The sequence below is a fragment of the Bemisia tabaci genome, chromosome 8 (genome assembly GCF_918797505.1).
Source record: "Bemisia tabaci chromosome 8, PGI_BMITA_v3".
In the NCBI taxonomy this organism is placed as follows: Eukaryota; Metazoa; Arthropoda; class Insecta; order Hemiptera; family Aleyrodidae; genus Bemisia; species Bemisia tabaci.
The window spans coordinates 25,884,895-25,900,382 of NC_092800.1; the positions used below are offsets into that span (position 1 = coordinate 25,884,895).

General features: G+C 36.3%; 1 protein-coding gene across 6 annotated transcripts in view; it reads right to left on the bottom strand.

The window, feature by feature from the left end:
* The window catches only part of LOC109035474 (AT-rich interaction domain hat-trick), a 49,604-nt gene that overhangs the window by 19,194 nt on the left and 14,922 nt on the right, over window positions 1-15,488 (bottom strand). For 3 of the 6 annotated variants that reach the window (XM_019049128.2, XM_072303275.1, XM_072303277.1), the window contains 8 exons: window positions 14,631-14,752; window positions 13,543-13,680; window positions 12,454-12,578; window positions 10,634-10,769; window positions 7,810-8,520; window positions 2,430-2,776; window positions 1,284-1,560; window positions 484-670 (listed from right to left, as the gene is read on the bottom strand). In XM_019049128.2, the coding sequence (XP_018904673.2) occupies window positions 484-670; window positions 1,284-1,560; window positions 2,430-2,776; window positions 7,810-8,520; window positions 10,634-10,769; window positions 12,454-12,578; window positions 13,543-13,680; window positions 14,631-14,752 (2,043 nt within the window). The remainder of the gene's footprint in view (window positions 1-483; window positions 671-1,283; window positions 1,561-2,429; window positions 2,777-7,809; window positions 8,521-10,633; window positions 10,770-12,453; window positions 12,579-13,542; window positions 13,681-14,630; window positions 14,753-15,488) is intronic. The other 3 variants (XM_072303276.1, XM_072303280.1, XM_072303278.1) reach the window with 3 other exon arrangements.

The window sequence follows — 15,488 nt, forward strand, 5'->3', positions numbered from 1 at the left end:
CTGCAAAAAGTTGCTGCCATTCAAGGCAAAAAAATTGGTTTGTTTGATAAACGTAAGAAACTCATACAATACTTAAAATCCGTAAAATTTTGAATTGATTACAACGATTTTGAAAATTTGGGTCCCTATATTCTTTCATAAAATTGGGACTTTCTCATCTTGGAGCAAAAAATTATGATAACCATCCTGAAAATCAACTAACTAATGGATTGAAATTTGTGATGGGCGAAAAACTTATCGTGCTTACACAATGGAGAGGAGGAATGCACGCGTCAAGCTACAAAAATTTAATCTTGACATCTCTATCCTCATATTTAAACTTGTGATTTTGGCTATAAAACAAAAACACTTCTTTAACTTGTTGGAAAAGGGGAGGAGTGAAATTTGCTGGAATTTTCTTGGTTCTTCCATGTTGATGACAGATGAGCGTTTAACTTGATTCACTTAAATTTGATTCTAAAACTTGGCAAGATGGAAACATACCTGTGTTCTGAGATGAAATTTTTCTTGTTCTTGATTTTTTGGCCATAATTCTGCTGGAAGGAGGTCTGACAGAGTTACCGGGTGACTTATTCCTACCAGATAATGAAGTAGATGATGCCAATTTGGTTGTTGACTTAGATAAACCTGGCGGAGGACCTTTGCTTTCATTAGAATTTTTGGGTGGAGCCTGAAATTTCAAACAATAATTTGAGGACGACGCTTAAAGATTGTACAAGGAAGATGAGCAAATTTCCAGATATATGAGATGCTTGGAAGGTGACGGTTACGGAGCAACAACTAACAACTGTCAATTTGGAAACACTATTGTTCGTAAACTTGAATGATATGACGATAGATGGTCTGCCCTTTGGATACAGTGGTAAAAGAGAACTGATAAGCGAGGCAACAGCTCATTGCCAGCTGGGATAACTATTGGTGTGGGTTTCCCTTTTGTTACGACATTTTATTGCAACTTTCATAATATTATGCTAAAATCAAAGGGACTTTATTAATATGGGGTTCAACAGACTACTTTTACTTCTGCGCTAACATACAGTGGCATAATTTACAATTATTGAGGGAAAACTTGATAAGATTGATCAATGAATAATTTCAAGAATCTATATTATGAGATACCAATAATGCTTACATTTAACGAGGTAATAAAATAATAACAGATGTATGGGATGGTAAAATTACTTTTTATCTGGAAAAAAAAGTCTTATATTTGAAATATTTGAAATATTGGATATTTACATCAAGATAAACTCATCTTGTGATTGTGAGTGCGCTGTACTCACCGTGTCAGTGCCAGAATTTTCAGAGCCATCTGCAGGACCTGTCAGATTATCTGCTATCCGAGTCAAGGGAATCCATTCATCGTAACGCGTATTCCAGCCAGTATAATGTACCAAATATAATTTTGATGGCTCATCTGGAGAAGCATTGCGGTTTTCTTTTATATTCAAAACTTTTGCTTCGTACGTGACTTTCTTCGAATCTTGGGTAGAGGGTCCGTAGTAGACTTTCAACTTATCCCCAATCGACACAGTTTTAAAAGCTGGTGCTGCTTTGAGGCTGAAATAAATACAGCATTAAAAGATTATTGGTCAATGTTTAGATTAATTGAAGTAAATAGATGGAAAATTAAGACTGGACAGAATAAATTATTACACAGGGAAAAAATTAGAAAGTTGATACAACTTTAATCCAACAGAGGAAGGCTTTGCTAAACTATTTTTGACCTTCAATTTTGGGGATGGTGTCTAGAATTCTTGACCATGCTCATTCTCTGATTTTTCCCCAATTTTCCCCTGATTTTCCTCGATTTTAAGCTCATTCTTTACACAGAAACCGAAGTTTTCTCCTACTTCCCTAAGTTTTCTTGGGAAAAACTATAAAAGTTTCTGGAGTTCTAGATATGAATATCGATTTCTTCTCATCTTCCAGCCAATTCTTTGGCGCACAATCATGTTTTTAATTCCAAAAGCGTTCCTGATTTTTATATTATCTGGTCAATGGAAGCCTCTCTAAAATTCTAAAAAATTTGGTGCAAAAAATTTTCCTGAAAACAATATGATCTGTGTAAAAACCTGAATGAAAATTGCAAATCATATACAAAATTTGATAAGTTTTAATTAGTTTATTGTGTGGACCTTCTTGCAAAAACTCGGCTCATTGCAGAAAATTGTGAAAGCCTGGGACTACTTGCACCCATGTGCTTTAATTTAAAAATGAATTATGTTCCTTTCCGACACAAATAAACTGTCCACAGGTAAAACTGTGTGACTAGATTGCTTTCCTAAAATTTAAAACCTTAATTTCTTCAAAACTTTCATGCATTAAAATAAGTCGAAAGTATTAAAAAAATTAACTCAATATATATCAAAATAAATGTCTGATTCACCATAATCATAAGAACACTCCGGATAAGACAATTTACTCACTCATCTCTGGCACTGGTGGTCCCTGTTTTTTCTTCTTCTTTCTTCTTCTTTCCTATTTTTCTCTTGGCAGACTCGGATGTAGAAGACAAATTTTGAGATGATGATGACATGGCTGCAACGGAGCTTTCCGCATCATCTTCCATTCTCTTATTCTTGACAGAGCCGCTGCTTGACGAATTGCTTCCTGACTCAAATTGTGCAAGGGTGACACCAGAAGTTTTCTTTTCCGATGAGGTCTGCTCCAACATAGAGGGTGCACCTGAAGTCCCGGCAGATAGTGACAGAGACATTTTCCTAGATTTTGAGACTGGGACTGTGTCATCTTTTTGTTTTGATCGAGTTGACTGCTGAGGAATCAATGAGAGAAAAGGCACTTAGTCAACATCGTAATTGGGGTAAACAATAGTGATGATGGTAATACAGTTATTAAAATAAAAATAGAAAATTACCTTTCTCCCGATCACTTTTTATCCGGTTCTCAGACGATAGCTATTTCGATGATATAAATCATCATCATCAGGTCTTCGACTTCGACTTCGGTAAACACTAACGGTCACATCTTAAATTGTTAAAACTTACTAAAATTTACTAAGATTTACTAAAATTTACTATAAAACACTTTAAAAACTCGTGGGTGCACCCGTCGCGAACGCGTTCTTATCACCGGCGTTCCGGCCGTTGCGTCATCGAGATGCCCGTTCGTTGTTGGTGCGTGCGCATATCTCTGAGTAGGATTGGAGGGGCTACCAGTGTTGCCACCTCACTCTCTTGTTGGTTATTGAGCAGGTTGTCACCTTTTTGGGACTCTATGTAAAATTGTTCATAAAGGTTCATTCTCTTTCCTTTGGCGCATTTTTTCTTTACTTGTACTTCCGTGGCTTCCGGGTCATGTTTAGTGCTTATTAAATGATCTGCCAACGACGATTTACCCGATTTTTGAAGACGGGCACTGGCTAGGTGTTCTTTGACCCTGGTCCTAATTTTTCTTCCTGTTTGCCCCACGTAAGCCATACCACATTCACAATTTATTTGGTAAACCCCGTTACAATCCATTGTGTCCTTCTTTTGATTTTTGGTATTAATAAGGACTCTACCTAGATTGGGTTTGTTACTAAAGGTAATTTTATGCTTTCCACCCTCTTGCACAGTTTTCTGAATTACTTCTGAAATTACCCCGTTGTATGGGATTGTTACCCATTTGGTGTCTTCCCTTGTACCGTTGAACAAAGTCCTGTTCTCTAGTGTTTCTTTCTTCTTCCTCGGCATTCTAAGGATAGCTTGTTTTTCATAGCCATTATTCTCAGCAATTTCTAGGATGGTGTTCAACTCTTTCCTGTATCCGGCCTTGGTTAAGGGTAGTGTGACTAATCTATGAATTAGCGATCTAAATGCTGCCATCTTGTGCTGGTGGTTGTGGTAGGAATTAGCCGGGATTACCGCGTCTGTGCTCCCCGGTTTCCTGTAGATCTCAAAGATTACTCTGTTGTTAAAAATGGGGGGTGCACCCATGGTGGGGTGCACCCACGAGTTTTTAAAGTGTTTTATAGTAAATTTTAGTAAATCTTAGTAAATTTTAGTAAGTTTTAACAATTTAAGATGTGACCGTTAGTGTTTACCGAAGTCGAAGTCGAAGACCTGATGATGATGATTTATATCATCGAAATAGCTATCGTCTGAGAACCGGATAAAAAGTGATCGGGAGAAAGGTAATTTTCATCAACATAATGCAGCCCGATAAAAATAAGTTCAACTTTAAAAAAATAGAAAAAGCCAAAATAAGATAAATAAAAAAAACAGTGTGGGATAAGGTGAGCCAATGAGAAGCCTTCTTTTCTATGCTAAGTTATTTTGAGAGAATTGAAAAAAAAAAATACAGAAATGAAGTATTTAATAGAGGGCGTGCTGAAGTGCATGGAGTGGTCATGAAAACAGGAACTTCAGTGTATTTCTCAAAATCTGAGATGAGAGAGCATTCTTAGAAGAACTAATGAAAGCTGCAAATTGATTTCAATATCATTGACATGCTGAGACAGTTTCGTTTCCCACACACCCGTCTTGCAAGATGGGAACTATGGTGACTTAACTTTCTCCTTGGGACTGCCGATTGGCTAACGAGAGGCTTTCTTGGAGGACAGTTGGTGCTTTGCATTGCTCTAGACTGGACGTCGATCTTGGTTGTATTCAACTTCTTTTTTTCTATCCTTCGATCATATTTCATATAAAGGATTTCCCTCTTGTAACAACATCTTCCCATAGTTCATCTCTTTGTTGAGCTGTGCTGTCATCCCCCCCTCCCATGTTTTACTTGATGGGGCTTTCACTATGATCTCTGCAAGTCGCTTCACAAAGCTTTTACTTTTTTCAAGCTCAGCTAAAAAAAGCCTCTCAGTTCAATGCTTCTCTTCAAAATTTGCTAGTGGTAAACGATTTGCAGGGAATTTCTGTTCAACAAAACAAGTTCGCAGGATCCAAAAGAGCTGTCATAAAATAGAATATTTAAACTAAAACCCTTGGATCAATTGTAATACTTCCTATTTCCTCGAGCACAAAAACCTGACTAATCACTGAGCAGGATGGTAGGAGATTCCATTGCAAACTTTGAGAAATTAGGTCAAAACTGACCGGACTTGAGAAACATACTTTCTGTGAAATTGAAATTCCTCACTTGGAGGGAACAAACAACGTGACAATATGTACAACTCATTACTAAAACACACACTTGAAATTAATCTGGACACAGAAAGAGAAGAGACATTGACTTAAAAGTGGCTTAATTTCTGAGACTGATTACTTCCCATGAAGACTAATTTTTTTCAATGAAAAGAATGAAAGACAATGTTGAATCGAAGTTAAATATTTTGTAAATTAAATTACATCTTCAAACAGAAAGATAAAGATAGAAAAAGAAATGATCAAAATTTGGATGAGGGGGTTGCTACTGGAAGTTATAAAAGTCAAGTCTCAACCATATCTAGATATGACCGTCCACAAAGAAAAGAACCTCAGTCCGAGGAGACAAAATTTTCAGTATAGCAAGTTTTGGAGAATTAGGTCGAAAAAGAGGATTTGGGTATTTCAATGAAAAACATTGTCGAGGGATCTAAAACATAAATTGAGAGTAGGCAAGTTCATTTTTGTCCTGGTAGCAGATAACAAAGATGCTCTCATCTGTTAGTTTCGTATTCTCAACAAGGATTATGTATCACAATTTTAAGTAGCTTTTTCTACAAAATGTTCCATTGAGTTCAAACCTTTAGACCGCCATAACTCCTGCTTGATTCAACATTTCTGATTCTTTCTTGTACCAAAATGCTCATTGCACACTTTGGGAACTTATATCAAAAACTAACATTGTGCGTTATTTTGAACTGAGGTTTTCTTTTTTCGATGGACAGTCACAGATTAACAGGCAAAAATAAGAGCTGTTAAACTAAATACATGAGAATAGTATAAAATGCTTAAGTCCAGGGCGAGGAAAAACAAAGGCAAGCTGTAAAAAAGCGCAAGGGATTAAAAGATACAAAAATTCAACAAAGCGCAAAAATCAGGGAAAATAATGTTAAAGAAAATATCAGGGTTGCATTAAAAAAAATTTTACAAGAATAATCAGTGAACGCAACAAAGTTAGGAGGAGGAAAGAATGGGAATTGAGACAGACAAAATTTGCTCATTTCACTTGCTGGTACCTTCGCATTACTGTTACAAAGAAAAAGAACTGCTCATTCTTTTCGGAGTCTCTATCAATGAGAAATCACACGAGTTCTTAATAGGTTGACTTCCTTCCTTTTTTTTCACTGCTTCAGATGTAGCCGATTAGCAAGAAGAAATTTTCTGGTCATATGTTCAACATGAAAATAATTATGAGTTCCTAGGAACTGGCTCACAGGTTGCAGAGATATCACTTTTTTAGCATTTCAACGGTGTAAGTCTGCAATCGAATAACTCGTTTGCGGTGTCTGAATCTCTCCACCTCTAAGTTATTTTTTTAAAGGAGAACAAATTGACATCATTCCTTGAAGTTCATGCAGAATTTTCTTCGCACAGAGAAGAAAAATTACAGCAGTTTTACAGAATTGCTCTTGAGTAGTTTTCCGTTGAAAAAAAAAAGTATGACAGGAAGTCTGCGACGTTGCAAACCGAGTGATGTGATTGCCCACTTACACCGTTGATTTGTTTTCCCTCCCTGTAAGCTCAATTTTTTGGTGACCCATGGAGTCCATTGCAAAAAAGTGAAATCCTTGATTCATAGGATACTTTCAAAATGTCTGTTACTTCAAGTTTTTACTCTACTCTTAAGGGCATTTCCAGTTTACCTTGAAACATGAGCAGAGAAACAGTAACTTTACCAGCCAGCATCCTCTACTGATTATTCTGTCATTTCATGTTGCCATGCAAGACTCCTTTTAAGGACAGTCAAATTAATGCGAGGTAGCTTAAGATCATGAATAAACTTCAAGATAACGAAAAGAATAATGGTGCTGAGGAAACATTTCGCTTCAGTACGTTATTTCCGCACAAGGTTAAAACATCATAAAAAAAGAAAAGGACTGACAACAAAAGCATAGCTGCAGACAAGGTTATTAGTGAGACAATTGAAGGCTATAAAGGTTATTACTGTGAGACTTGAAAGCAATGGATGAATTTATAGTGTTGGCGCAGTCATATACCAAAAGAGTTTTTTGAAGTGCACTTAGATTCTGAGGCTATTGCAAGGAAAAAATTGGAATGAAAACACTACGCAAATAGAACAATTACTTGATTAAATATAGAGTTTTCTCTCTAGTAGCATATAATCACACATCTGCCACGACTGATACGCCTAACACCTAATCATTATATGCATCTTATTTTTCACGGTGCTTGAATTGCTCAACACAATGAAAAATGCATTAATTTTAAGAGTATCAGGTCAAAAAACAAAAGCTCCCACTTCCTCATCATAAAAAGTAATTGAAATATTGAAGAACTAAGTGGACAGTTGTATAGTGTTACACAGATTTAAAATTGTGCATTTATTACTTCTGCTGACTGACGAGCCTCAGAAGTTGACTTGTTCAAGGTAGAAAAAAATAGAGACTCATATTTGGGTGGAAAAAAAAACAACAGTAAATAAAGGAGCCTTATCATCGTCAATGTTAAGGAACAAGGACACTCATGCTCACGCTGTCAAAATAAAAGAAGAAAAACCACTAATTCCTGCAAATTTACAGGTTGAGAAGGCAAGGAGGAAGGAATTCCCAGGGGAAAAAATCTAAAGCTGGGCACGCTAAACAACTTGCAAGTTCTACCCAGAGAAATAGTCAAGTGCAAAAGATGTGAAAAAACGGTAATTAGAAAATCATCCGAATGCTTTTTACAAAAAGTTAAGTCAAATTCTTACTTTGCTAGATGTATCTGAATCGGACGCTTTCTGGGACTGGCCAGCACTTAGCGTACCATCGCTTTCCTCTTCAAGGATTTTTGCTATATCTTGATGTCCGGACTTGGTAAACTTTAACTTTTTAGCGAAAGCTTTTAAATTTTCCTTTAGAGTTCTTTTCTGTCTTGTGTTCTGAAGGGTGGACAGGGGATCTTTCACCGTTCCTTTTCCAGCGCTTTTAGGATTTTTTCTCTTCATTAGAACTTTCCCCAAAAGTGACTTCGGTTTTTTCTCAACTGACTCTTCAAGTGCTGATAGTTTTTTAGACATTCGACTATCACGATCAGTTTTAAAGGTTTTGCTCTCTTTAACTTCCAACAAATCCTTATCATCCTTGGACAGTTTGGAGGCATCTTTCTTGGACACTTTTGAGTCAGTTTCAAACTTCTCACTAGTTTTTGCTGGCTTTTCTTCAACATTCTTGCTGGCACGAATTTTTTTATCCTCTTTTCTTGATTCTTCGTCAGTCACTTTAGTTTCCAACTCAGACTTCCCTTTCTCTTCTTTTGATTTTTCAGACTTCTCCTCTTTGACTTTGATAGAGCTTTTGGTAGAACTTTGGGTATCCCTGATGAGCTTGGAATCAATATCTCTTTCTTTATCATCACTATCTTCATCTTTACGATCACTACTCGAGTCATCTTTTGAATCTTTGTCTTCATTAGATTTATCCTAAAAACAAATAATTAAATGTTGCAAGACGATTTATACTTTCCAATGATTAAACTCTGAAGTAAAATCTGCCCTTGAAATGAGAAGAGTGTATGTTAGCTGACAACGATTAGGAATCTTATTCGCAGCTGCTTATGAAATGCTTAAACTAGTGAGTTTGCTTTTTAGCTTTGCAGATATTGTTAGCATCATAATTCTCTCTCTAATGCTCTTTACGTGCATTACAAATCGGACTCAGCTGTAACTTGTAAAGCAGCTCTTCAAAAAGAACAAAATTATGATGTCAATAGAACAAAAAAAAAGAAAACCCAGGCTTAAGCTTTAGATTATAGCTAATTAGGTTCAGAGCATTAATGAACTGAAATGAACAGCTAAAACAAACACAAACAAATGCAAAAGAAAAAAAATTAACAGACGATATTAATACAAAAAGAAGAGACAAACTGTGGAATCAACCGTAGGGCTGACTCAAAATCACCGGAGAGAACATTTTTGCACCTGATAATGATGGATTCGTCTGATTAAACATTAAAGCCGCTAATAGGAAAGTACGCAGATGAATCTTTTTTCCATCCTTCTCTGATAAAACTGATGAATGGAAATGTTATGTCCTTAGAAAGATAATCTATTGAAAAGGACTTTATGATACCTGCCACAGCTGCTTAATCTATGAGACACTTGCCTCAGACCTATGATTAAACTTTCAATTAATTGTGCAGTAATGGACCACTAGATAAGGTACGAATTTCAGCATTCTGATACATGTTTCTAAACCAAAATTTTACGTAAAACACGATGCACACAACGAAAATTACCGAAATTAACTCCTTACGAAGATATTTAATGATTCTTAATGCGTGAATTCAAACCACCCGCTCATGAAAACACAATGCTCTACGTGATTCACATCGCGCGCTAAACGTTATCATGACAGTCTCTGCGATATAAAAATCTAGCAACCTTAATCTTGACGCTTTGGCTCAGTTATAGCAAATTGCTAATAGTTTGAACAACACATGATGGGAAATGAACATTGCTCGATTGAGAAGCTTGCTGAAACCGTTGTAGTGGGCGATTTGACTCACGTAGAGTTTTGAGTTTCTTGTGAGCGGGCAGTTCAAATTCCTCGTAACCAATGTGAAATAAAAACGTTAATATCTTCGTTAGGAGTTGGTTTCCGTAATTTTTGTTGTGTGAATCGTTTTCCACGTGAAATTCTGGTTAAGAAACATGTATCAGATCGCTTAAATTCGTACCTTGTCTAGTGGTCCATTCAATGGATTCCCTAATTTTACAGACTGAATCTCTCGATTCTTCCAAAAGGTTGTATGAAGCAAAGTAAAGAGTGATTGATACGAGGAAGGCCAAAAACCTCTAATGCGAATTCTCTTTGGGTTGAATTAAATGAAACTTGAGTGTGTCACTTCCTTTAATGTCTTGAGCAAAAGTCCTGCTGTAAGTTTGGAGGTTCTATTTTCTCTGTTCGTTCTTGTTCATTTCAATCAAAATCAAGTCCTGCCCAAGTTTGATGTTGACATTGCTGCAGCTGAGGCAAAACCATTGAAGGTCCTCAGTTTACTTTTATCTCTGCTCCTTTCAAAGCTCAAACCGATGTCTCTCCTCATGCCATGAGCCTGCTCATTTATGTTTTTCTTCTCACTGAAAAAAATAACCTGTTATTTTTACCCCTTCCCCTTTCAAAAATGAGAGGTGTGCACTGTACTATTCTGGGCGGCACTTTGATTACGGAACACTGTCTATAAATGTAGTTTTTAAAAGAATCCAGGAATGAATCAAAGGAATTTTAAAAATTTCTTGCTTGCTCTAATAATCATTTGTAATGTGTCAACTTCAAAAATTGGGACTCAATACTTGGACACAAGATATAATATTAGCAAGAATGATCTCTTTGGTGATGCAATTGGAACTGCACATCGAATGTTGACAAAAATATCACTCCTTCAGCTTGTTTTAAGGTTAATCAATACTTTTTTGCATCTTATAAAAATAATATTGAATGACCTTTAGACCAACACATGATGCATTTGTTCCACTAAGGTGGAATAAAAGTTGACATAAATTGTTCTAGCTATGGAAGAAAAGAGGAACTTACCCTCTGAATGGGAGTTGATCTGTCTTTGTCACGAATCAAACTACGACCACTTCTACTTCGGCTCCTATTACTCCTTGGATTACTGAGCAAAGTGCAACCTAGTTTACGGTAGAAATCTTCAAAACTATGTAAGTATCTGAAAAATAACATTTGTTAGGGTTAAATTGATCATCTGATTCTGCCCGGTGACATGATAAAATAGTTTATGACCAAAGCCTTTTAAAATTACTGACAAGTATACTTAAACTAAGGTATCACACAATACTGCTGAACAGTATTCTACCTGATGTAGATCGGATTAAAAACTATTTTTCTTCCACTACTGACGGTAAAAATAATGAAAAACCACGAATATAATCAGGACTAGTTAAAATGAATAACATTTTTAAAAATCTTGTTTGAAGGAAACAATTTAATCAAAAAGGGCATTTAATTCACCCATAAGCTAAAAATCCCGAGTGGGACTGAGACATCCTCAAGTTTGTCAATGAAGCCATCCATGCACTTGCTAGCTCACACGGAAGAGCAAGCAAAAGGGCAGTGGCAAGGAATTTTTGCTGGCTTGAAGTACGTTCATTACCATAGAATTTTGTGAAAAAACCAAAAAAAGTACAAAAAAGCATTTCGAAAGATAGAAAAAGCTGATACAAATCAGACAAATTAAAAGCCGACAGGTGAGTGGACGTAAAAAGGTGATAACTGGGACTGATTTCTGCCCATCAGCAGATGCCGTTTCCCCTACTTTGCTATATTATCAGAGTCTTTCGCAGATATTGTTTCAAACAGGTCTCATTTTTTAGGTTTTATCAACTCTAAGTTTCTAGGTGATTTATGGTTTGAAAAATCCGAACAAATTTAGAGGGGCTTAATTCTTTCTGGACTTTCAGAAAATCAATTAAAAAATGGATGACCTACGAACTGACCCTTTGTCCCCTGAGGCAATCAACATCAAACTGAATGCTCTACACTCATTTGACTCTTGTTGGTAAACGTCCCATAATGCCTAGTTCAGCCTTGAGCTCCTGATTTCCCAGCAGTCTCTAATCAGAAAGGTGATAATTTACAATCTTATGGGATGATAAATCAACAGCTGCCTTTCTGGTGGCTCTTATCACTTGCTCCAATTGCAAAGAGTTTCGCAAGTTCAACGATTGTGGAATACATAATAGATATCAGAAATTTTCTGATTGTTTGGTAAGTCAGTAGAGGATAAGCTACGCAATTGGCCGGGAAAGAACCGTATGTTGGATTTTTATTCCCGAACTATAATTAGCATTGGTTTGGATGAGGCAGCACACTCGACTCTTTCATTTTCCAAAAAATTGCAATGCCACCCTATCTGTGACTGCGTTAAATACGGAGTGGGAGTTAAAAAAATTTCTTCCTTTACTCTTCAAGGGAACAATGGAACTTAAAAGACCACACATGCGCAGAGAAGTTATCGTTCACAACTGCACAGTAGTGAAAAAGTTGGCAACAGCCGAAGAGTTGTGATTCAGTTGCACGATTAAATTGAGCCATCAAATTGGGCCTCTCATTGGTCGCATCCTCACCTCAGGTCTTTTTCCACCAATCAGAGCTTCAGTTTGATGGCTCAATTTGATCGTGTAACTGAACCTTTGAAGACAAACACAATGAGAAAAATAACATGCATACTGCGTTTAGCTGTATTCAAGTATGCTAGCCACCAGGACTTTTTGGTGTCATACGGCCCCTGTGTAAACGTAGAGTATAATTCTCACTAAAACATGAATAATTTGGTTTGATATGGATCTCTAGTAAAATTCGCTTGCTGCTGGCAGAAACAAAAACATACTTACTTTTTGTAAGTTGATTTGACATGGTTCGGAGTAGCTCCTGTCTGGCTGAAACCTAATTTGAGGGATACAAGTTTCCACTGGTTGTGGTTAGTAACCCTATTGTAACCACCTAACTTATGAACAACCTGAAAACAAAGAATCAAGAAAATAATGAAAGTCTACTTGTGCTGAAAAATTCTACGATTAATACGGCCAACCAATGGTCTCTAAAATGGGTGGATTCATACATATCAAAAGCAAAAGTTTATTTTTGTGTTAAAAAAGGATTAAATATTGCGTTTTAGTGCAACAATTTTCGACCCTGAAGATGGTAAATCAAAACTTGGGTCTTTGTCAGGTTCCTGAGGGCAGAACAGGGCTTCAATTCCCTGACTTTCGCCTGACATATTACACATGACTTTTCAAAACATGGTGAATGGGGGGGGGGGGGAGGAGACTTTCCCCATCCTATATCAAATTAAGTTTGAGCTGAAAGAAAAAGTTCAAGCATTTACGTATGAAGAAATGGCACCACTAACGCATTCCATCACAGACTGGAACAATTTTTCTACTTTCAGAACTTCCGTACAGAAACCGGGAGAGATCTAAGTAGGTGGAAGCATGTTTTACCTGAGTGTTGGCACCCGATCATAAACTAATAAAGATAGGTCATGCCTCCTTTTAATTCTTTTATTCTCATAAGGATTGTTCCGTACTACGAGCAAAGGGCTTGAAAATTTCAGTCAAACATAAATGAACATATTACATCCATTCCTGAGGTAAAACACGCAATACAGTATATCCTCTAGCAAATACACTAAAAATATGTATCTTTGATTGCAACATTGCAAGTCTCAATTCATGTTTTACTTCCTTAGAAGAAAACTATTGAACCTTTTTTTAAGTTCTGGACCGGTTTTCTTTGCTCATTCAAAATGAGTCTCGGAGAATTTTGAGGAAATATTTTAGTTTGTTTTCTTATTAACAAATTATTACCATTCTACTCTCAGCTTGTTAAATAATGCAAGAGTGCGAAACAGATTATAACAGGGGAAATTTGTGAGACTTTTTTTAACCACAATAGAAAAATTAGCAATGAAAGAAGCTTACCTTGAATAATTTGTATAGATCTACATCTTTAAAATTGACTTGAGGTCCCTTGTTGATAGGGGTGCCTCGATCATCCATAAATTTATACAGCTGCGCGACAAAATGGTCCTTTTCCTCTCTAGGCTCATCATCGGAACTCTGAAATGAGGTAATTTAAAATGATAAAATAATATTTCTCACTATAACTTGAATTCCTCTGACCAAGAATTATCAAGGACTTGTTATCTTGAGGTTTTATTTTTAAATGCCATTTTTAATAAAAGCTCTCCCTCTTCAGACTGTCATTTTTTGCCATGAGTTGTGGTAGAACACGAATGCAATGACCATTAACAAAAAAAAATGGTTTGATTAGACAAAAATACTCATCAGACCTGTCCAAATCTCAATACTAACTAAGTTTTTTTTTTTAAATATAGCACCACTGCACCAAGCCTTGATTTAAAATAACTATTTTATCACTCTGCGACAAAAAGGCTACTAATTGAAGCACTGGAAATATTTCAGAGTCAGTTTTTACAGCCATCAGCAAGTAAAGGGTTTCCAAAATGTCTTTATTTTCTGATTTCCCAACTTTCCATGGCTTTTCCCTGACTCTGAAATTCTCTAATACCCTGACTTCACCTGACGTTTGAAAAAAATTTCCGCTTGGAATTTTTTCCTTCCGACTCCACTCACTTCTACTAAACTCTAATCACATAACAGTGATTGAATGAAGAAAAAGGAGTAGGAAAAAATTGGTTGAGTTGGTTGATATTACCAAACATGATGATATTATTGCGATAGAAAAAAAATACTGATACATTGAGAAGTTTCAGGCTAGTTACAATTCTCATAATGTTACTCCTCTGGCGTAATGGTTTACCTTGATTTCCACATGAGACCCAGAAAGCACAGATTCATTTGTGATACAGGGCTTAAGTAGAAATTGAGATACGCCCTTACGTTAGAGGGGTGACGATAAAAGAGTTTGCAAGTTCCATCATCTGCGAAATAAAGTCTTGATAATGAAAGCACTGATGTTAAATATCAACATGAGATACTGTGACGTGACATATTCAGCCCATAAAACCATTGGAAAGTCGACTTACATCTGATTCAAAACCGTTGTCAGAGTCAGATGATCCTGGATCTCCAAGTCCAAATAGTAATTCTCTATCCCAATGAGGTGGTAATTCATCCTTGTCCAAGAATAACAATGCTTTTTCCACAGCTGAAAGAGAAAGAAAATAATAAAGAGATTTGAACCATTTAGATATTGAGCAAAACAATAAATTATAGCATAAAAAGATTCTGAAGAAGTGATACCATTTTTTAAGAAATGATTGTAACATTATTTTAACACCTGTCATGGCGCTATTTCATATTCTGTAACTTACGTCTTTCTTTTTGGAACAATTTTTCTTCAGACTATATCAAGCAGCTAGATTATCCAGGGTGTCTACTGAAACTAACTGGAAAAAAATCACTACTTCTGCAGCACTTTTTCAATGCATTTCCAAAATATTCAGGACAACCTTGCCAAAAAAAATTCAGTAACTTATCCCGTGCTTTTATGTGATGAAATTTGCAAAATTCACGTTCAAATTGGGACAAAAATGATGTCACCACAAAATGCGAAGCTCATTGGTGGCCTGAAGATACACTGCCTGCACGATCGCGATCTAGCAGGCAAATCCTGCTCTGAGAATCAATGCATAAGGGATTGCAAACTTTCCAGGCTGTCTCAAAAATACGCTTGGTAAGAAACGAAAAATTCCGAACCTATTTGCAGAGCTCCTGGTTTTTTTTCTTCAGTACTTCTAGACCACTTCTAAAAAAACAGTACTAAGATAGGACCTTTTGGACCAGTAGACACCCTGACTGACTGAAAAAGTTTATACAATTTTTGACTAGACTCTTACAATTTTCATGTAACAAATATATCACTTAGAAATACTGTCATTAGT